Source organism: Mixophyes fleayi, chromosome 6 (genome assembly GCF_038048845.1).
Source record: "Mixophyes fleayi isolate aMixFle1 chromosome 6, aMixFle1.hap1, whole genome shotgun sequence".
Classification (NCBI taxonomy): Eukaryota; Metazoa; Chordata; class Amphibia; order Anura; family Limnodynastidae; genus Mixophyes; species Mixophyes fleayi.
The window spans coordinates 150,855,397-150,879,112 of NC_134407.1; the positions used below are offsets into that span (position 1 = coordinate 150,855,397).

Genomic DNA, 23,716 nt, shown 5'->3' on the forward strand with positions numbered 1-23,716 from the left:
GTGACAAGGAATGGAGAACTAAGGACTATGAGACAGCCACAGACCTGGAACCCACACATAGATACACAAAACTAGAAATGAGCCCTAGAAACTCAGAATCAGCCCCAGCTACAGAACTGGTGATAACAGCAACACCCCAAGCAGTGCAGAATAAGCAATAGATAATGTAGATTTCTTGCAGAAAGATGAACAGTTTGGAAATGCATGGTACTTGCAGAAAGATATATACACTTTGGAAATGTAGGGTACTCGTGGAGAGATGATCACTTGGCAGTGCAGGGTATTAGCAGAAAGATGATCCCTTGGTAATGAAGGGTATTCAGTAACAGTGCTGAAAACAACTGGAGCCAAGAGATTTCCTCAGCAGTGAAAGTGTTGTTCTGGTAATGAACAGATCTCAGGAGCAGGTTTAAATAGGGTATTCCAAAACCTATTTGTTGCACAGATCATGTGATCACAGCTGTTGAATCTGCTTGGGCTATAAGAATGAATCCAAGATTACTCTGCCCATGCAGCAGAACAAACAGTAGGGGGTAAATGTATTATACTCCGATTTTTTCAAGTCGCCGGAAATTGGCGAGTTTACAGCTAAAATTTAACGCGGTGCTGGCTTGTGAAAGCAAACTTGCCTTTACAAGCCAGCGCCGCTTTAAATTTTAGCTGTAAACTCGCCAATTTCCGGCGACTTGAAAAAATCGGAGTATAATACATTTACTCCTAGGTGTTTGTTTACAAATGAAGAAGTGATGCTCAAGACTGCCGCAGGTGACCAGGAAAGACTTGGATAGCCATAATATGACAGCAGTGGACATGGTAATTGTTGTTAAGACCCCGATGTGTGGCATAGCTGCTGCGTGCAAAAAAGATTATAGGCTTGAGAGCCTGATTCGGGGAAGGCCAGTAGGGAGGAAATTATAATAGTTAATGATGTAGAGGATGAGTGCATGAATTAAAGTTTTTGCAGAGTCTTATGCGAGATGTGTGCGTACACTTTAAATGTTTTTTTTAGATGTGACGTGATTTAGATATAACCTTTGGCTTGAGAAAGTCTCATTCAGGGATGAAACGCGTCGCCTATTGTTGTGGAGCATATCACCGCTTATCACTTGGAGTTTTGAACACATATCCGATACACGGACCCAATCTGAGAGGGACCTGAAAAATTTGGTTCCCTGTTTCTGCCCGGGCAGATTTTTTCAGCACACATTACCATGTGCTGACAGCTGTACGCTGTAGAGAGCTGCTACATACGTTTAAGGAGACATCGTTTCTCAGGACACTGTGGACATTTAACAGCCTAAAGCTGTAACAACATTCAATCCGGAGAGCCGTGAACTGAGCTGAGATTAGAGGATCGTGAGTACCGCTGGTTTTTGCTATCCCTATCTATTGCTGGACACTTGAATTGAACTCTATACTCCGGTATTGATTTTAGTACCCATTTTCATTGTTCTACCATGCTCTCTATTTTTATCCATATATATATATGTGATTGTGGCCTTGGCTTGCACATCATTGTGGCCCAATAACCATTTATGTGTTCAATTGACAAGTTGATTGCGGTTTTTTACATACACCTTAGGAGTATTATCTCCTTATTTTATTATATTGCTGGATTTCAATACATGTATGTGCATTATTAAATGTTTGAAGTACTTATTTATTCTGCCCTGGTTTTTGAGACTATTTTTACTATCTACATCGTTTATCCCAGAGTGTCATTTAGCGCTGTTATCTTTTGTTCTAGTGATTTAGATATAGTCGATGTGAGGAACAAATGATAGTTCTGAGACAAGGATCATGCCTAGGCATTGAGCTTGTGATTTGGTTTATATTTTTTTTTTATAAATACATAAATTATCATCATCAGCAGCTATTTATATAGGCCCATTATCTCCACAGCGCTGTACAGAAAACTCACATTAGTTACTGCACAATAGAAGTGTACAGTCTACATTCCCTAACATACACATACACAAGGTGACACACACACAAGTTGTAGACAACCCATTCGAGAAGTTTGAAGGCAAAAGGAAGATTTGAAATAGGGCTGTAATTAGAGAGATAGGCAGGGTCAAGGGACTTACTTAAGTGATTAATTTAACAATTGTTTATATAAACATAACTATTTTGTAAATTAATTTTATTCATAATATATATATATATACTTCATTATCGCATAGCACATTTATATTATAACTTAGAACCTACATACATTTTGCACTTTAATATTCATTTAAGGCTGCAGAAAATGAGTAACCTCGCAGACTTTTTATTGTTATATATCAGAGTAATGGGCATAAAGTACCATAGATTTTGAGTGCCCACTTTACACATGCAAGGGCAAGCAAGGCTCAGGCTTCTACAGTGAAGTTTTGTGAAACAGTTGGATGGTTGTCTCTTCATATTTTTGCTAGTCATTACCTCTGATTCTCAGTTTGAGAATCATGTTCTCAGTTCAGCCACTAATTAAATTATTTGCATTGTATGTGACTGGTGTTGTTACTTTCATGGTCCTCCCTACTGTATTGTTTTGGTACATCCCAGTGTTATGGCTGCCATGTAGGACTGAAGAGGATAGGTGCAGATTTTAGTTATCTATAATTACTTTTCCTCAAAATACTCCATGGCAGCCCAATTTCCCACCCATGATTGTAATGTTTTTTGTTCAGATTTTCAAAAGAAAGCTTGGTAGATCGCTCAAGGTGCTACCTTATATTCCAACTGAGGTGTGTTTTCCAACCTGTCTCTATCTAAACTGGAAATAGAATCTACTCCATGTTATAGCTGCCATACAGTATTTCCAGGAAAATAAATTATTGGTAAGCATAATTCACACTTTTTTCTTTGCTTTGTTTTAGGTCTCGTCACGTGTTCTATCAAAAGAAATAGACAGCAAATTAGTGTCCAAACCAGAGTAAGCCTACTGTATTTTACTTTCTGTCCTGTAATATATATATATATATATATATATATATATATATATATATATATATATATATATATATATATATATATATAATCTGTCAGATAGTACATTATGCAAATTGCCTATATACGCACTTTTGCTCATATTTTCACCAACTTTGCATTCCTTAGTCGTTATGAGTTGGAGGGGTGGTGGTAGCATTATCATATGCCTTACTCAACTGAAAATGTAAGCAAAATGCCAGCCTACTAACAAATAATCATTAATTATTTTTTTTTCACAAAATATGGCTTGTTTGATTCATGTTTAATTTACAGGTACTCTAACACTATGCTTTCCAACTTTGTCTGACATAATACAATATAAATGTATAAATATATTCTTGTTATAGGAATATATCTTGTTATAGGACATAGTTTGTAAGATGGAGCTAGTAAGTCTCCTTGCTGAGTTCACCATTTAGTAGAGATACTCAGGCTCGGTTCCCCGAGAACAAAACACACCCAAACTTAGCAGATCCGAGTACCGAGCAGAGTTGGCTCGGTCCTTTTCGCGCCCTCGGAATTGGAAACGAGGCAAAACGTCATTATTACGTCGTCGGATCTCGCAAGTTTTGGATTGTATAAGTATTGCCCTTTGCGGCGATCCAGCGCCATTTCACAGAATGTTGTGTGGGCAAACTGGGGTCCTGGACGTAAGGAAGTGAGGGATATGGTCAGGGGTTCAATACAGGCTGGAAGCTGAGTGATGAGATGTGATCAAGGGTAGACTGGGCTCTGGGGAATAATAAAAAATCTGGGAAAATGTGATGAGGTTCTTTGTCTATCCAGGGGGTAAGAAAGTGGACAGTGGAGAGCATGTTTGAGAAAAGCTGGTGCAAGGGGTGACAAGTGAAAGAAAAGCTGGTGCACATGGGTGACCTGTGAGAAATACTGGTGTGCAGGGAAGGATGTGTGAGAAATGCTGTTGCATAGTTGGTGATGTGTGTGAAATGCTTGTGAGCAAGGCGTGATATGTGGGAAAAGCTGTTGCGCTGGGCATGACATGTGACATGGTAAATGTATGTGCACAGTGCTTGATATGTTTAAGAAAAGTTAGTGTTGTTAAATTTTATTTATATATATATATATATATATATATATATATATATATATACACTCACACACAGAGGGAGAGATATATACATATATAATATAGTATTTGGAGTATAAGTGATTTGGTTTCTTTTTCTTATTGTTTTGTGGGGATCCGGTGATATACCTGGGCATCAGTGAGAGAGAGGAGCAGCTAGACTGAGGGTCTGTGTCAACTGTCGCAATGATGAGTGTCAGGAGCAGAAATCAGTGAGAGGGAGTGCACACAACATGTGATATACCATCAACAACTTCTCCCCTCTGAGTGTTTCAGTTACTCTTCCTGAACTGCACACTGATACAATCCTCAGTCTACCTGCTTGCTGTTCCATGTGTCTCTGACAGGTAGTGGGCTGCAGGAAAATCACTTCCCACATCCAGAGCAAACGTATACCCTCTATGCGTCTATGGGTTCTCTGTTGGCTCTTTGCTATCGATATATCCTCTTCACTCTGGCTGCTGTCACTGGAAGTCTCCTCTTAACACCTTGCGTAGCACGGTATTGCTGAAGGTGTGCATCAGTCTATATTGATCTGCTCCCTCTTTGCCTGATATCCACATTGTGCCCCGAATCTTCAGAGGCTGGAAAAGCTATTGGGCAGGGGGTGACGTGAAAGAAAAGCTGGTAGTCAAGGGGTGATGTGAAATAAAAGCTGGTGTTCAGGGGGTTACATGGGACTGTAACGCTGGTGTGCAGGGGATGGCATGTGATTGTAGTACCTGTGCATGGGGATGATGGCGTGTGAGAAAATCTGGAGGAAAGAGGGGGTGACCTGTTAAAGAAAAGCCGGTGCACAGAGGTTGACATAGGAAAAAAGGTGGTGTACAGAGTGCGATGTGAGAAAAAAAGTTGATGCACATAGGGATGGCATGTGTGCAAATCTGGTGTGCAGGGGCGACATGAAAAAAAATTGTACCATGTGACGGGGAGCAGCTGTCAGCGGGAAGCTTGTAAGCGCACCAGGCTTTGGATGTGGAAGCTGAATGCCCAGCGTGTGACAAGTTGTTGGCAATCAAGTGGGCTTTCAAAGAATGTTAGCACTGGCTTGAGGAAGCAGCCCATGTGATCTCTATATTTACTGACCACAAAAATCTCCAGTACATCAAGTTGGCTAAAACACTGAACTCCAGGCGAGCTAGATGGGCCCTCTTCTTTACAAGTTTCAAATGTATTATTACGTATTATTACATATCCAATCATGCCTAAGCCCATCCCAGAAAGACCTTGGACACATTTAACCATGGACTTTATTGAGGACTGCTATAACACCATCTGGGCAACTGTGGACCAGTTCAGTAAAATGACCACCTTCATTCCATTTGCTGGGCTTCCGTGTGCTCGAACCTTGGTTTCCCGTTCACCCAGCATGTATTCCGGCTCCATGGATTTCCCGTCAACATCATATCAGACCGTGAATCTCAATTTGTCGTCACCTTCTGGAGATCTCTTTGTTCCTTACTCGAGATTAAACTCAGTTTATCCTCAGCTTACCACCCGCAATCAATTGAGCAAACTGAGAGGGTTATCCAATCCCCCAAGCATTTTCTACACTTATATGTTTTAAAGTTTCACAACAATTGGGCTACCCTGTTTCCATAAATGGAATTTTCCTACAATAATGCCTGCCATTTATCTATACGTGTTTTACTCCCTTCTGTAACCTTGGTTTCCATCCTCGAGCGAATTCTTTGGCTTCTCTGGTGCCCTCAAGCCTGTCTGATGTTCGTCATTCTGCTCATATGGAGGAAGGTTAATCCTGCCCTTAAACCAAGCCTCTTTTAGATCTAAGCACTTTGCAGATCAGCTCTGCAGATAGTGCTCTCTGAAGGTTGGTAACAGGATCTGGCTCTTAACGCGAAACATCAAACTCTGACAGACCTACAGGCAACTTGGTCCCAGATTCATTGGACATTTTGTCATTATTAAATGAGTTAATCCACTGGCCTTCAGGTTGGATCTTCCTCATTCTCTTAGAATCCTTAGTACCATCCATTGTTCACTTCTCAAATTGGTCTCTTCATCCAGCAAGACCTCTTCCTATCAAAGTTAATGGATGTCAGGAGTTTATTATAGAAAAGATCCTTGACTCCATAAAAGTTCAAGGCCAAGATCACTTCTTGGTACCCTAGAAGGGTTAAGGCCCAGAAGGATCTCACTCCCTCAATTGCCAGGGCTGTTGCCCTGATATTTGATTGGTTGCTTCCACTAGTTAAGGCAGGGAGGGCTTAGCCTCCCTGCTGACTATAGTGATTGTGCACCACACCCCTCACCACCTGTTCTAAACTTTTATGTCAGTGGCTGTTAGCCGCAACAAATAGCTATGCACTTTGGTCTGGTGACAGCTCTACAGGGTGTTCACAAAACTCCTGGCTTATCTACTGATGATCTGTTGACCAAGACAGTCTCTGAAGGTTGGCATAAGTCAGCTTCTCTCTTTAAGAAACATTAAAACATAGAATTTATTTGTAATTTTTATTAAATCTTTAAAATTAGTACAAACATGAAGCACATGTAACAAGTAAGGCATGTTTCAAACTTAGAGTCACAGATAAGATTCATAATCTAAGCAGCAGTAAAATAACTTTGTTTTTTACGAATATAGAACAATTATATAAAGATGTAATGACACAGACATAATAGGAGACGAAGAAAGGTTAAAGAGAAGGGAGGTAAGAGTTGATAGGGTAGGGGGGTAACTCCTCGAGGTGTATAAAGCCCAGATAAAAGAGAGAGAGTTTCCACAAGGTTTACATGTAATGTGACCTCTCGCATAAACTATCAACATTCAGATCTTAATTGAGAATAGTTAACCCGAGTCGGAAAGAGAGTGGTAAGACTTGAATTCTTTCAATTCAAGCCATTGCAGCCATATTGCCACATATTCAGTGACCTTCTCTTGGCTGGAGAAGTATATGTCCTCCATATAAGCCAATAAAGGTCAATCCGTCTAAACCCCTCCTTTATGTCAGGGGGCACAGAAGACCTCCAGTGGACTGGGACAACTGCTAAGGCGGCATTACATATAGTCATAAGTCTGGTCCATCTGGGGCTGAGGTGACTAAAATCTTCTCTGTAACAGTTTTCACCTTACTCCAAAATGTCGCTATCACAGGGCAGGACCACCATATGTTGAAGGTGGTTCCTGGTCCAGAACCACATCTCCAACACGACCCGAGACATCCGGGTGCATTTTGCTAAGTTGAGAAGGGCATCTGTACCAACGGGAGAGAACCTTGTATCGCGTCTCCACCACAGAGAGGCTAGAGGACCTCGCCATCATGTATTGGAAAGCTTTGGTCCAAAATTGTTCGGAGGTTTCTCTCCTCAATTCTCTGTCCCAAGTACTGGCATAAACAGGAGTACATGTTAACAATGAGTGTTTGGTATATCTTTGAGATGGTATGTTTAGGTTCGGTGGAGATGCAGCACAACTCCTCAAAGCCGGTCAGACCCGTACTCGTGCCTTCCATAACATCTCTCGATTGTAAATAGTGCTTAATTTGCAGGTATGACCACAACTCTGAAGCAGATAGACCTAGTCTGTCCTGTAAGAGAGAGCAGGCATGTATTCGTCCATTAACCACCAGCTGGCCACTCCGAAGTGTCTTGTCTGTGTACCAAGTTCCAAAAGCTCCTGTCAGGCAGTCAGGGGAGTAAGAGGCAATAGTGAGGATGATATAAATATTAAAGTTCGGAGTCTGGCCCAGCATTGAAGAGTGGGCCCAATTGTGGGATGTGAAGTGTGTGCGAGTTTGGGCAACCAGGAAAATATAGTTGTGGAGACCCCCATTGCATGTTCTTCAGTATGAATCCACTGCTTAATGGGTGCCGTTGTAGTCCACTCCATCATCCTGTTTAGAAGTACCGGCTGATAATATTTAGCGAAGTGAGGGTGCTGAAAGCCCCCGAGTCTTCCGCCTATATAAAATGTCATGGCAAAACCTAGGTGGCTTACCAGCCCAAACAAATTTGCGTTCCAGTCTTTGTAGATCTAAGAAGAATCGGGGAGGAATATGTATCGAGAGGGTTTGGAGAAGGTATAAGATCTTTGGAAGAATATTTATTTTGTTAATATTTATCCTCCCTAGCCATGAGAAGCCCCGAGAACATATGGGATAAAATTGGGATAAAATTAATTTTGTATAAGATGAAGAGGTCTTCTGATTGCAGTACTCCCAGGTATTTAATTTGAGAGGGATGCCAGGTGAAGGGGAATGAGCTTTTAAGACCTTCCGCAACGAGCGGTGGGATGGATAGGTTCAGAGCCATAGATTTTGTATAGTTGATTTTAAAATTGGACAGTGTCCCAAACCTTTCAAATTCAAGCATTAAATTGGTTAGTGAGATTAAGGGATTGGTTATTGTCGCTAATAGGTCATCTGCGAAGAGAGCCAATTTGTGCTCTGTCGTCCCCACCCTCACCCCAGAAATATCTGGATTTTTTCTAATCGACCTGGCAAGTGCCTCCTTATATAAGACAAAAATCAACGGGGACACTGAGCATCCCTGACGTGTGCCATTGTAAATGTAATATGGCTCCGAGAGAGAGTCATTAATCTTAATACGTGCAGTTGGGTTCTTATAGAGGGAAAGGATTCTATGAAGACAAATCGGACCCAGTCCCATGTGCTCCAGCATGCCCTGTACGAATTGCCAGTCCACCCTGTTAAAGCCCTTCTCAGCGTCGGTGGATAACAATAGGGTAGGAGAATGACCTCCTTTTATGTGGTGCTTCAAGTCAATAATCTTGGTGGTGTTGTCTTGTGCCTCACGGCCCGGGACAAAACTTACTTGGTCACTATGTATTAGGTCCGGTAGGAGGCTTTTCAGGTGGATTGCTGTCATTTTTGCAAAAATTTTTAGATCGTTTAATAGGGATATCGGATGATAACTGAAGCACAGGGAGGGGTATTTTCCATCTTTAGGGATAATTGTAATGTGTGCTTCGAGGAACTGTCGAAAGAAGCCTGACTTATCAAAAATCTCATTCATAGCCCGTAGAAGAAAGAGATTTAACATCTGGCCGAACATCTTGTAGTAGTCTGGCCCTGGACTTTTACCAGTTGGTGTAGAAGCAATGGCTTCTTTTAGTTCCTGTATAGTGAAAGGTCGGTCTAGCATCTCCCTATCCAATTCTGAAAGCGCAGGGAAATTGTATTTTTTGAGATAAGCTCTAATTTGTTCCCGCTTTAGATCTGAATCTATCACAGGAGGAGAACTTGCTATATTATATAGCCCAGAGTAGTAGGCATGGAACGCTGATGCTATATCCTCGGTCAAGTGGTTCTCCCTCCTTTTTGTATCTTTTATTGACTGAATAAAAGAGGCCGCACGTTTTAATCTTAATGCCTGAACTAACATTTTGCCAAGTTTGTTGCCCCATTTAAAGTATTTATATCTACATCTGTCAGGTGCCAATTTTGTTCTGTCACCTAGTAATTTATTAAGAGCAGCCCTAGCGTCCATCAATTCTCGTAATGTTTCCCCGGCCAGAGAGGATTTGTGGGTAATTTCCAAATCTCTAATTTTAATTAGGAGTTTATCTTTTAGAATATTATTTTCTTTTTTGACCTTCGATCCTAATTGGATGATCTTTCCTCGTAAGACACATTTATGAGCCTCCCAGATGGTAACTTTAGACATTTCAGCGGAATCGTTATGAGTGATATAATCTTTTATAGTGGCACCTATTTGGACTCTGCAGTAGGTGTCATACATAAGGGACTCGTTAAGTCTCCACATCCATTGTTTGGGTGTATTAAAAGGAATACGCATAATAAGGGACACTGGGGCGTGGTCTGAGCAGGTTATTTGGCCGATGTCTGTCTGTCGAATCAAGTGAAGGTGTCTGTGACTAAAGCTGGGTACACACTACAGACATTTCGACCAACTTTTTATGCCGAGCGAATTTACATGCGATCGATGGTCCGATCGCTCAGTCCATGGACTGCATACACACTAGCCTTGTTTAGGACGATAAAGGGAAGAGCGGACGTCCCTTTAGCGACTTTTTACAGCCATGTTGTCGTGATCAATGACTGTAATTTCATACTCACTGTTGTGGATCGGTTGGAAGTTTATACATGCTACACAGCGGAAACGAGATTGGAACGAAAATATTAAACGGTACGACCAACCAAATGAGGCGATAATCGTCCATTTGGGCAGACTTTCGACCATTGTGTCACTGCACACACTGACCCGACTTTTGAACGAGCGGTCGTATGTCGGCTGTTTGAGCCGATTATTGGACGAAAACAATGTAGTGTGTACCCAGCTTAACTAGAAGATAGTCTAGTCTGGAGTATGTTGTGTGAGGGTGTGAATAAAAGGTGTAGTCTCGGTCTAGGGGGTGATTAAGACACCAGGAGTCTACCAGCTGAAAGTCATGGAAAGCACGCCTTATCTTGCGATATATACTACCCAGATGTCTCTGAGCTCCCACTGAAGTATCCAAAGTCGGATCCAGGGTCCAATTCAAATCACCTCCAAACAACACTACACCTTCCAATCGTGGTTCGAGATGGTTCAGGGTTGCTGTTAGAAAGAATGCCTGGTTAATGTTTGGTACATAGACATTGATAAACGTAAATTGTTGATGAAAGATCTTACCTTTCACAAGTTAACCTCTGCCCTCGGCAAAGGAGTGGCGTGATAAATCCGAGATTTGTAGAGACTTAGATTGTAAAACCACGACACCCTTTGTTTTCCCTGCAGGGTTATTATTATAAAAAGCATGAGGGTAAAGTATATTCCGCAAAAGGGGTGCTGAATCTAATTTGAAGTGAGTTTCTTGGATGAATACCACATCAGCCCGATCTGAATAGAATGAATGTAATGCCTGTGACTGTTTTTCAGGAATATTTAAGCCTTTTGCATTAATGGAGTATATTTTGAGGGAGTGCCCTGAAGTAAAATGGTTCCCTAAATCATTATTAACTTGCATCTTTGCTTAGGGAGGATCTGGGTAGTGTGTCTTCGTAAGACAGGAGGAGTTTGCTGGTGGCAGAGAAGAGAGAAGGGAATAAAGTGGAGAGGAACATAATGAGTAATGCACAGGAATATAAGAATAGGGAAGAAACATTTGACAAAGGAAAAAACATGAAAACAAGTACAATGTACTGCACCTGTGCACCATGTGAGGGTCAACCCAATACACGGTGACAGGTCTGAAAAATCAAGCGGTGTATAGAACAAGGGTAAGGCGACTTCCGCCCTCCCTAGATTTTACAATACAAAGTTTATTATGAACACTGAAACTGAAAAAGAATTATTTGAATGAAATTAGATAAAGGTAAGTAACCTAAGCATACATCTGGGTTTGATATGTAATAGCACATGAGAACAAACACTACTGCAAACTACAAATCTACAATCAGGAGACTTCTAAATGTTAAAATGGAATATTAACTACGGGGCAACAATATATGTGCAACAGAAAACAAATATGAATATGGTTTAACTATGCAAACATATCAAATAAAGTCTAAACGTTCCAAAAGTTTGGAGCTCCTTAGAACATTATGAATGATATATAAGAGGTAGACTACTAAAAACATTTTCCAATTCAAGGTGTAGCAGGCAAGTCACGGGTCGGAACATTTCTAGGACTTCTGCTTGGGTGACGGACTTGTTGCCATTGTTCCCGTTGTGGGAGAGGTGGAGGTCGGAGCTTAGATGACCTTACCTGCCATTCTGGCAAGGTTATCTAAGCAATATTCAAAGTTAAGCAGAAAGTATCAAGATCTGTGGGGTCTGTTAGTAGAGCCTGTTTCCCATCACAGTTGGCGAGTAGACTAAAAGGGAATCCCCATCGATATTTTATTTTGCGGAGCTTTTCCGTTAGAGGTCTCAGAGAGCGCCTTTGTTGTAAAGTGTGCACTGTGCCAGGAGAGATTCTGGAATATCTGGACTCTATTACCATTAAAGTCAGTGTTGTCCAGGTCTCTGAGTTTCTTCGAGATTTCTTCTTTTTGGGTGTGTGGTAATACAATCTGCAAATTATTTCTCTTGGTTTTTCTATAGCGAGGGCTTTGGGGTGCAGGGCTCTATGGGCTCTCTCAAAGATGATGAAGTTTGATGGATCAAGTTTCAACACCTCATTGAAGATCTTTGTAAGGACATCTACAATCCCCTGGGGAGGAACGTCTTCCAGTATCCCCCTAATTCGTAGGTTGTTGCGGCGTCCCCGATTATCAAGATCATCTACTTTTACCCGGAGATCTCTGAGTTCGAAGGATTGGTATGAAATCACCTCTTGTTACTTAGCAACATATTCATTAGCGGCGTCTCTATTCTCTTCCAAAGAAGTAAGTCTTGCTGCTAGATGTTAGATGTCTGTATGGATGCTGGAGACGGCAGTGGATATTGTGTCTTGCATTTTATGTTCCCAGTCCCAATATATCTTTTTTGGTGGATAAGGACATAATGTGTTGGAGAATCTTGTGTAAATCTGCAGAATCTTTAGAAGGTGAGTGTGACGTCATGGGTACGGGTTCAGTTGCTCGTTTCGGTGTTGTGTTGCCCGGGGGGGGGGAATAGATGCAGCGGTGGAGGAAGATGCCTTGAAATATTGGCGTTCATCTGGATAAAGAGAAGTGTCTCTGCCACGAAAGGCCTCTTTTTTAGCCGCCGCTTTCTTATCTTTGCCCATGAAGATTAAAGTAGGTCTGTTAATGTGAGGTTACTTCAGATATCAGTGTCAGTCATTAATAAAACATCTAGGGAGGAACGGTCAGCCACACACCCACATTAAAAAAAACATAGAATTTGACTGCAGATAAGAACTGCATGGCCCATCTATTCTGCCCAATTTTTATTAACCTATGGTAACCTCAAACCCCTTTGGTCCTTTAATATTTGTAAGGATATCCTTATGTCTATCCCAAGCATGTTTTAAATTTCTCTACTGTATTAGCTTCTACCTCTGATGGGAAGCTATTCGACTTATCCACTACCCTTTCTGTGAAGTAGTTTTTCTCAAATTTCCTCTGAACCCAAGTCCCTCCAGTTTCAGTGCTTGTCTTCGTATTCTAATATTTCTCTTCCTTTGAAGAATGTTTCCTTCCTGTACCTTGTTAAAACCCTTGATATATTTAAAAGTTTCTATCATGTCCCCCCTTTCCCTTATCTGCTCCAAACTATACATATTAAGATCTTTTAGTCTTTCCAGGTAAGTTTTGTTCTGTAGGCCATGCACCATTTTAGTTGCCCATATTTGTACAGTCTCTATTGTATCTTTCAGGAGATATGACCTCCAGAACTGAACATAGTATTATGGATGAGGCCGTGCCAATGACCTCTACAGTGGCATTTGTACTTCTTTCTTTCTGCTAATGATTCCTCTCCCTATGCAACCAAGTATCAGACTTGCCTTTCTCATTGCTTTGTTATATTGCTTACCTGCCTTGAAGTCACCTGAAATAGTGACTCCTATATGCCTTTCCTTCTCAGTAGTTTCCGTTATAGTGCATTTGTTTTACCCCTCCTGGTATATCTACCCTGTTGCATAACTTTGTGTCATCTGCAAAATGGCATACATTCCCTTTAATACATTTGCAATGTAACAAAAAATATATTAAAAAGCGCTGGTCCAAGTACAGATCCTTGTGGTTCTCCACTGGTAACCTTTCCCTCCTGTGAATGCACTCCATTTACTATAACTAGTACTCCTAACTAGTACTATAACACCTCTTGTTTTAAAACTGGTACTCTGCTTCATCTAACTGTACCCTAAACAGTAAGCCATTTTTCTTCTTCAAGCAAACTTATCGGGCTCCCTAACTACTTTGACATTAGTCAGTCACTGTCCATTTTAAAAAATATCACTCATCAGTAGTCTTTTTAGGTAAGTACATTACAACTTCACTGTTCACTATTATTCGACACTAAGCTCCATATACATGCACTTATTTTCTGCCTTAACTATTACAACATTCATCTGCAGCATGCCAATGAAAAGACTATCCCTCTTGCAAAGAATTAGTCATATTGCTGTTCAACGTATCTATACATTCCACCATTCTTCATCGGCCCTTCTTTCAGTCAACTACTAGGTTGTCTTCCCATAACTTCAAGAAACAATTCAAAGTGTTAGCCTTTGCCTCATATGCCATTGATTTTTCTCCTGACAAGGATGAATATGGATCTAGAGTTCACTGAAAAAATGATTATCTATATAAGGTTGTTTGTGTGCCTGGATTGACATGCATTGCTTGATATTTGTGCTACTGCTTGAGCATATCCCTATGGCTCCTGTGTGCTCTAATGTTGAGTACGTTAAATGGGATATTTATGAATACATTTTTATCTTATCTTGGGGTTAAACAACATTGCCACTCATTTACTGTAGGAGGAATTACTTATGCCTGATCATTGCTTGCTTTTGGGGAAGAGTTTTTTTTGCATCTTTTACTGTTTATATCTGCTCTCTTTATATTTCCCTACTTCCTTCTCTGTTTTGGAACTAAATTGGATGTGCAGCAGAGAATGCACAAGAAGTAACCTGAAGGTAGGAAACTTCTTTTAAATGTTTAGTGGTCACCTTCTAGCAGAGCAATTTATATCCATTGGTGCCTTAATATATTAGAAGAGAATAGATTTTATTAGCAATTTCTATTATTCTTAAACCCATGGTGTGTGTGTGTGTGTCTTCTTCCAGGAAATTGGCTGAGGAGTACCACAGAAGCAAAATGGAGAATGAACAAACGGTAAAATTTGCTTTTTTTTACTGCAATGAACTCCAATTAAGCCATGTTTTGAGGATTTCTATAAGCATGTACAGGAGAGAGAATTTGTTTCACTGGGTCAATAAATATCCCACATGTTCTATACCATTGTAGTTGTGAAGGTAACCATAGCTGACCCTGCAACATGAACTCTTCCTTATGGTGCAAAATAATCTTCACCCAAGCTACCCATATTGCAGTTACCTGTGCTGAATTAATTGATGAGAAGCATGTTTTATTTAACACCATTATTTCAGCATAGATAGCTGTAACAGTATATTTAGTGGGAAATTCAGAAGCAGAGCATAATGTATCAAGTGGAAGCAGGGCCTGCCCCAGCGTTTAGGACAGGGGTGTCCAACCTTTTAGCTTCCCTGGGCCACATTGGCAGACGACGAGTTGGTTTGGGCCGCACATAAGATACACTAACAATAACGATAGCTGATCATCCAAAAAACCATAGAAAACATAGTTAACATATATATATATATATATATGAGAAAAAAAGTTTTATATATATATATCACTTTTTTTTTCAAATCCCCCTATACTTACCTTTCAATCGCCCTGTTCAAAAAATCATCTCTAGTTATTATACTATAATCACTTTTTCTATTGTTTCGATTCAATATCATTTAAGCCAGGCATTGTATATCAGGGTGCCCTGACCAGGCCTGTGGTACCTGACATATACACCACTGTTACCCCAAATTGTGACCTGTTTTGATAATTACACCACTATGTTAGTTAAGGGATAACAACTTATAATGGGCCAAAGAGAGTAATATATAATGCCCCATTAGTAAAGTAGAAGTATGTAGCAGGGAGATAAGGTCCATGATGCTCCAGGACCAGATGACTTTTATTCACTTGTCAGCGTCCCTTGAAATAATAAAAAAAATTCCCCTTAACTTACCTTTTAATCGGCTTGTTCTCCTGTCCTATTCTCTTCTTTTCTCCAATTCTGTGCTGCTGATTGTTCTTCTCGCGTGGGTGTCTCCTCTGTGCTGCGCTCCGCAATGGATGTTGGGCGTGATGACATCACACCCGACATTCACTGCGAGCGCCGCACGGAGGAGGAGACAAGAGAGGGAGCCAGAGTACCAGCTGACGTGACCGCAAGGTAAGTAGTTTCTTTTCTTTTTTTTTTTTGCAGGATTTTTTTTTTCATTAAGAGCGCTGCCCCCTTGCCACAACCAAAACTCCTTCTGGGCCACATTTACAGGCGTAAAGTGTCATTCAATGTCTTTATTTTTAGCATGGTGCTCCTTCACTATGCGTTGCCCACTGATATAGAAGGCAACAGTCGGCAGCTATGGGAGGAGGGGCATCCAGATTGAGTGGCCCTGTGTGGAAGGGGTTATGTTGGAGGATCTGTAATGGGTAACTTATTAGAAAACAATGTACTATGGAGACTATTTACGCAAGTTGGGTATGCATCACAATTAGGTCTTGTACTGTAATACCTTTTGCAGAGAAGCACGCGGGATATACATATGGATCATGTTTGGAGTATGTTGAGTTCTGACTCAGATGCATTTCCACTTTTTTCAACACCCGGTCAACTGAACAAAGAACAGAGGGAGGGGCAATACATGGGAAGTACCAAAGTGCATGCACCTCTTTCTGTTGTTTTTGGTTTTACTTTAAGAAGTTATCAATAGAAGCAAAGACAGATGACATCTATATTTGATCAAATTTGTGTTGTTATTGTAGTAAGTAAAGGCAACATTTCTGCACAAATATTTAAAACTAATTTTAATTTTAGTCATTTAAATAGAGAGGCGGTTGATTGCTTTGTAGATTTGTGAAGGTTTTATGTTTTAGCAATCACTTATGCAGATTTTTTGTGACATATATTATGTTCCGGGTCTATTACATAACATCAAAAAGTATGAGAACTACAACTGTGTTTGTATGGTGTAATGTAATCAGATCTTGTGTTTCTGCTGCACAGCTTAAAGACACCAGTAAGCATCTATTTAGTGACACTGATACTGACAGAGGAGGTGATGACAGCAAAACAGATATTAGCTGGTTACAAGACCCTATTAGCAAAAAAACCCTCAAGATTTTTTCATACAGCAGACAAAAGCAGGGTAAACAGCCAGAAAAGACCTTAACATGTAAGTGGTATTATATTATCATGTCTTATGTTTCTAGTATTGTATTGTATTCATGCTGCCACCTCTCAAATTGTATACTTAGTCATCCTTGAAATTATGGATTTACTTGTTCTAGGCAAGGCAACAGAAATTTGTAAACAGATTCAAAAACAGACGGCAAAGCCAGGCAAGGTAAATTCAAAGTGTACATCAGTGTAATTATTGTAAAGGTCAATTTAGGTGGAAATAACATTTTATTAAAAATGGTTTTGTATTTCTTTGAAGACCTCTGCTTTTGAACTTGGTACATTATAGATGCAGGCAGAAACTTCCATGCTTACCATTGAAATGTTAACTTGTATCATCAAACAAACCTACTGTGCACACTTGGATCATATTACTCACACAAACACACTGGGTTGCTGGTATGTGCACCCACATTTTTTTTTTATAATTATTACATATCATTAACTGACTTTCCCTTACTCTTACGGTACTGCAAGATTACCTGTTATTTTGCTCCGTGCAATATGCATAAAGTTATATGTATTTACTATATATTATATATATATATATATATATATATATATATATATACTCTGCAAAGTAAAATGAAGTACCCAAAAATTCAAAATCCCTTTCTTTTAAACTGTATTTAAGATAACTATATAGTAATTTATAGCCCTGCCACATGTCATGTGTTTATAACTTTAGACAGCATTTGCATTAACTACAACACTGTGTTGTCCACTTCAAGGAATCGTGTAATGTAAATGCAGATAAAAAGGATGCTAAAGAGAACACTATGCAGAGAAAGCTCAAGCGCCCACAGAGAGCAACTGTGAAGAGGAAAAACTATAGAGAGTTCTCCAATTCTGAATATGAGTCTGAAGAGGATCCTACTGCGCTAAGCAGAAAAGAGACCCCCAAACATCAGGTAACCGTTATATTTGTTTTAAGATTGTAACCGCTTCTCACATTTCTCTCTTTTATTTTTAAATTGGCATCACGCATTTATATATATGTCTACAATGCTAAAATGGCTCTTTATTTATCATCCATTAATTGCTGGTGCTGAGAAGCCTGACTTGGCTGCAGCCCAGGGCGCAAGACTTTAAGGAGGTGCAGAATTAGGACAGGGAGAAGTTTAAACTGAAATAAATTTTAAAATATAAGGGAATAGTTGTAAAAATGAAACATGAAAGAAAAATGTAGTAAGGCTTTAATCTTGACGTATTTCCGTGGTAAAGCCTGAAGCCATTGAGTCATCCTTGTGTAGGTGCTTAAGGATAATCGATTGGCGAAAGGCGCAACAGCCCCCTCCACATTTACATTTTCAGTAGCATTCTACTATACAGTTCTGATTTTAATGAAAATGAAATGAGTGACAAAGATTGCCATAAGCCTTTTAAAAAGCCAAGTAGAGTACAGTTTCACACAGGAACATAAACATTGGTTGGGGGGAGGAGTTAAGCAAGCTTGATTTTACATTAAGGACTTATTCATTTTTATCTACCGCATATTAGTCTGGTGTGGAAGGCGATGGGACACTACGAGAGTATTAGCCTAGGGTGCCCTGAACTCTTAATCAGGTCCTGCTTATATAACACTTTAAAAAAAAGTGTAAATATTTTGTCTTTTGTTATCAACTCAATAGTAAATAGCAAATGTAACATAACATAACTTTAGCACTCGACATTTGAGGATATTTTTGAATTTGTAGTAAAAGGGGACGTTGTTTGAGAACTGAGAAAGAAAACCTGTACAGTGCAAAATGCATCACATTGAAAGAATAGGCCTGTTATGCACGTCTAGTTGCTATCCAATAACGATTGTTGATTGCCGTAATGTGGTTCCAAAGCACAATGTGATTTGATAGCCAAAAATAGCAGAATAACAATCAGAATAATATTAGTACAGCTGTTACTTATTGCAGGCGCCCTGGATCCAGTGTACAGTCATTCAGGTCTGAAGGCTGTGGTCAAGTAGACTGTTCACTGGGTCCAGAGCCCCTGCTTATATGCAGTCATTGAATACAGTAATGCAGACGATGTGGCTTGCTTCTATAGGTCCAGGCTTCAGGAGGATCCAGTGTAATGCAGGTCATAGGCAGTTCAAATGAATATATCCAAATGTGGGGGTCAGTTCTCCAGGAGATGCACTCCGATTTTCCCGCCAAGAATCCAGTTTAAACTAGTCTATTTACATTACACAGACAATATCATTTTAAACATTTATTCCTTATCATCGCTAACTAGAGTATGCAATGTACGATCTCTTCTGCGAATGAACCTGACAAATGCGGATAAATAGGGGATTAAAATTATACTAAAAGTGACCTGTAACCTGAACCTTTGATTTCATGAACATATATATATATATATCTTATAATATTAACCGTTAAATATTGTTACATTTCGACATAAATAACTATGTGTTGCAACTACTATTAGTGTGAACTAATTACAAATGTGTATGTTCGTGTGAATGCGTGTAAATGTGTAAAACCTGTTATTGGCATGTGTTGCAGCTGAATACGTTTCTTTACGCCGTAGCGTGCTATAGGCATAGTTTTCAGACAAAGACGATCAAGTTGTTAGATATTAATTGGAATGACTTTATCCAATTAGCTGACTTCGAAAGCTCCACCCTTTTAATAGTGGAAGAAACTATCATCTTATCATATTCTCGATGTTAGGATTGTAATGTATTTCTTCACAGACCATGATTTCCGTATTCCTCAACACCATTTCAGTCTCATTTTCAGTGTTTACTTCAGTAGACTGCTTTCCACATTTCCACACAGTAGGAACACATCTGACACATAAGCCAATTACTAAGATGACACCAAGTATAAAGAGAAGGAGCTCATCTATGCTAGCAACCATTTCCTGTACCCATTCTCCTAGACAAGAGAACCATTTTACAGGGTTCCATGAGAACCATCCTGCCACCTTTTCTCCAATCTCATATAATGAAGAATTATGGTTCCTTCGAAATTCCCATTTTAGTTGCAGAATTTAATCCATCTTTCGGTCTATGACTTCCTTGGGGTCATCAGTATTATTGGTGATGTACGTGCAACATTTGACACCAAAATGTGTGGCCAATGTCACACAATATCCAGCAGTAATAGATGTTAGATAATTCAATACCAGTCTATGTTGCACCAACTCCTTTTTATAAGCTTGTAGCTCTCTTCCCGTATACCTGAAGGTTTCATCATAGACCTCAGTGATATTGTCTATTAATTTAGCTAGGTCCTGTATATATCTAAAATTCAAAGTTCCCCGAGTGATCCTGGTGGGATCTAATGCTACCACAACCTGGAAACCAGTGGTTTCACTAATCAGTTTTGTAGCTATGGGTTCTTCACCAGGAATCATATTTCTTTTGCCATGATGTTCATACTGTGTGTGTATGTATGGTGGGGATGTAGTCTTATGAATACCAATCATTTCCTCATGTGTAATAGTCATGATTTCAGGAACCAGTTTACCTAAGAAACACAAACCCTCGGAACTCTGAGCTGACCAGGAATAAGCCTTTCTCCCATAAACAGTACACATCATCTGGGAGGACATAAGGTACAGTACGATCGCTGATAATATTGCACAGTGTCTTGACAAAACTTCCCATACCCATTGTCTCCATCTGTTCAAGACAAGTTTTGTCATGGCTTATATCCTGACAATAACTCTGAGGAACTCTCCCAACGAGTACTTTCTTATGTCTGTTGAAGCGCCCTAGTCTATGATGCCCATCAACATTTCTGCCTATTGGTGACCTTGCATGCCTCCCTTCAAAATGAGTGTGACGAGCCATTGTCTGATCTGGTAGGTCAGCTTCCCAATTCTCCCGTCTTTTACATGTGAGATATTTAGACACAGTAAAGACCGGTCTAAGGAGTATTGGCGAAGATTCAGACTAGGGGACCTAGTGTTATTGTACTTCCCTTATATTGATCTCCCTCCCCTTAATTCGAGGACCTCAGAGATATTTAGTGGTAATGGCACTTGTCCTATGTTATGCTTACCCTGAGGCACATGAGAGCACACCCAGTTTGGTTTAGGATCTTACCCACTAGGGAGTGATAATCCTCCAAAGGATGCCTGCCAATGTCCAGATTACTATTGGACTGGCATCGCTGGATGCATTTCTCTTCAACTAGGGAGTCACAGCATTTACAAATACAATATTCATCAGACAAAAGCCCTTTACGCTGCCTCCGAGTTCCAGAGCTAGCAGACCTTTTCATAGCCCCTGGACCAAGCTTGATAATGGGCTGCACTGTTGATTCTAACAATCTTTCCTCCAACTCTACTTCATCAGTATCACTACCAGATCCTGTCTCTGCCATCCAATCTCCTTCACAAAAATAGGGTGTCCTACAAAAAATAAAAACAAGAAAAATCCTGGAACAGAAGAAAAACAAAAATCGCTACTCCATTGCTGGGATGATAGTCTGGGCAACGTCTTTGGCTCAGGTGTCTTGACTGCAGGCTTTAGGTCTCCCGGAACAGGTTTGCGAGTGACAGATCAGTGTCGTCGGTCTCAGCTTTATCTCGTACTTTCTCCGGGCTACTGACTTTCCTGCAGTGGGTGGAATGGACCCAAGTGTCTCTTTCTGCATCCTTCAGAGATTTGGTACTGGTCAGCAACACTTGATATGGGCATTCCCAACGGTCTGTTAAACAACCTGAGCATAAGAAATTGCGGATCATAACATAATCTCCAGGTTCAACATCATGACAGTTCGTTTCTGGCATACTGTCACGGTCACTAGAATTCTCGACCCAGAGTTCTGCCAGTATTTATCACTACACTCGAGGTGCAGAGTCTTAACGCAGCGGCTGGTCTTCTCCAGGGACCTCCGCAAGACGGTTTGGGTTTGTGCGGCGCCAGAATAAGGTTAGGCAATAGGAGATATGCGAAAGTTCATAGGAGAACAGGTGTATCCCACGGATGAGGCTCTGAGATGTCCAGCCAGCAGGTAAGATATAACGGATGCTTAGGATGAGGCAGATTTACCATGGATGTGGCTATAACGTCTCTGGCCAGCAGATGAGATATAATGGAGGCTATGGTGATCAGCCAGAAGTAGCTTTACCACAGATGTGGCTATAACGTGTCTGGCCAACAGATGAGGTATAGCAGAGGCTATGGTGATCAGCCAGAAGTAGCTTTACCACGGATGTGGCTATAACGTGCCTGGCCAACAGATGAGGTATAGCGGAGGCTATGGGGATCAGTGGGAAATAGATTTACCACGGATGTGGATGAAAAGTATCCAGCTAACAGGTAAGGTAAAGCAGGTGATATGATGAACTGCGGGAAGCAGGTTACCACGGACATGGCTGTAGAGTAGCCAGTCCACAGGTGAGATACGGCAGCCACCTTGGAGCTCAGCGGGAGGCAGGTTTACCATAGACGTGGCTGACGAGTATCCAGTCAACAGGTGAGAGACAGCGGGACGATGTAGCTCAACGAGAGGCAGGTTTACCACGGACATGGCTGAGGAGTATCCGACCAACAGGTGAGAGACAGCGGCAACACGGAGCTCAGCGAGAGGTAGGTATACCATGGACGTGGCTGAGGAGTATCTAGCCAACAGGTGAGAGACAGCGGCACCACCTAGCTCAGCGAGAGCCAGGTTTACCACGGACGTGGCTGAGGAGTAACCACAGGAACGTAGACCACGGTTGTCACAGGGAAGTGAGAATCAAGAACACACAATTAGAGAGAGCTCAAAGGTGCTTTAAATAGGGAAAGGCTTATGAATAGCCAATACCAAGTAAGGCAAGGTTATAGAGGTCCCACTTGGTCTGCACATGCGCAGAAGCACCATCAAGATGGTGGACGGCCGCAGCCCAGGCGCCGGCAGAGGGGCGAGCGACCCAACTCCAGGTCCAGAAATCCGGTGAGTGACACATACCAGGTGACAGCATTTTCAGTTTTTGTTGTTGTTGTTTTAGCTGTCTGTTCATTTTTATGAGATATTGCACAGTCACTTCATTGTTACACTTCAAGTCGTCTTGTTGACTTACGATCAAATGAGGTTGTCGGCCAAATTTTAAAGGGGGACAGATTAAGAGAAGGTCTGGGAGTGGTTCGGATGCTATGGAGGACTAGTGGCAAAGCTTTTGGCCACGCCAACCCAGTTTCAGCCATTATCTTACTCAGCTTGTTCTTAATGGTACCGTTTACTCTTTCCACCTTACCACTGGCTTGTGGTCGGTAAGGGGTGTGAAGTCTGCTACTGATTCCCATAAGCTTACACATGTTCTGGAAGATATTACCAGTAAAATGGGTTCCCCTATCACTTTCTATGATTCTAGGGATAACGTATCTACACACAAATTCCTGAGCAAGTGGCTGCTGGATATGCTTCTACCCAACTGGAAAACACATCAGTACACACTAACACATATTTGAAATTCCTGCAAGGTGGTAATTGGATAAAGTCAACTTGTATTACCTGAAAAGGTCCGTCTGTAGGAAGGATATGGGATAGCTCAGTTGGTCTAGTTTTCCCGACATTTTTCCTCAAACAAGTAAGACAGGACATTGCCTTTTTACCGGCCTGAGAGGAAAAGCCAGGTGCTCGCACTAGTTTGCACATACCTTCCTTACCCAGATGAGTCAGACCATGTGCTGCCTCAGCCAGGTCTGGGTAATATGCTCTGGGAGCCACGGGCCTACTTTGTCCATGTCTCCAGAGTCCCGCGTACTCTTGTCCACATCTCTTCGCCTTCCTGACCGTCTTTTCCTGTAGGGAACACAAATCTTTAATTTCAATTAATCTCTAAGTGTCTAATGTC

At 40.9% G+C, this 23,716-nt stretch overlaps 1 protein-coding gene across 1 annotated transcript in view; it reads left to right on the forward strand.

The window, feature by feature from the left end:
* The window catches only part of LOC142094528 (synaptonemal complex protein 2-like), a 249,960-nt gene that overhangs the window by 21,541 nt on the left and 204,703 nt on the right, over nucleotides 1-23,716 (forward strand). The window contains exons 2-6 of the mRNA XM_075176783.1: nucleotides 2,862-2,917; nucleotides 14,724-14,772; nucleotides 16,748-16,916; nucleotides 17,032-17,087; nucleotides 17,653-17,832. Of these exons, the coding sequence (XP_075032884.1) occupies nucleotides 14,755-14,772; nucleotides 16,748-16,916; nucleotides 17,032-17,087; nucleotides 17,653-17,832 (423 nt within the window). The 5' untranslated portion in view covers nucleotides 2,862-2,917; nucleotides 14,724-14,754. The remainder of the gene's footprint in view (nucleotides 1-2,861; nucleotides 2,918-14,723; nucleotides 14,773-16,747; nucleotides 16,917-17,031; nucleotides 17,088-17,652; nucleotides 17,833-23,716) is intronic.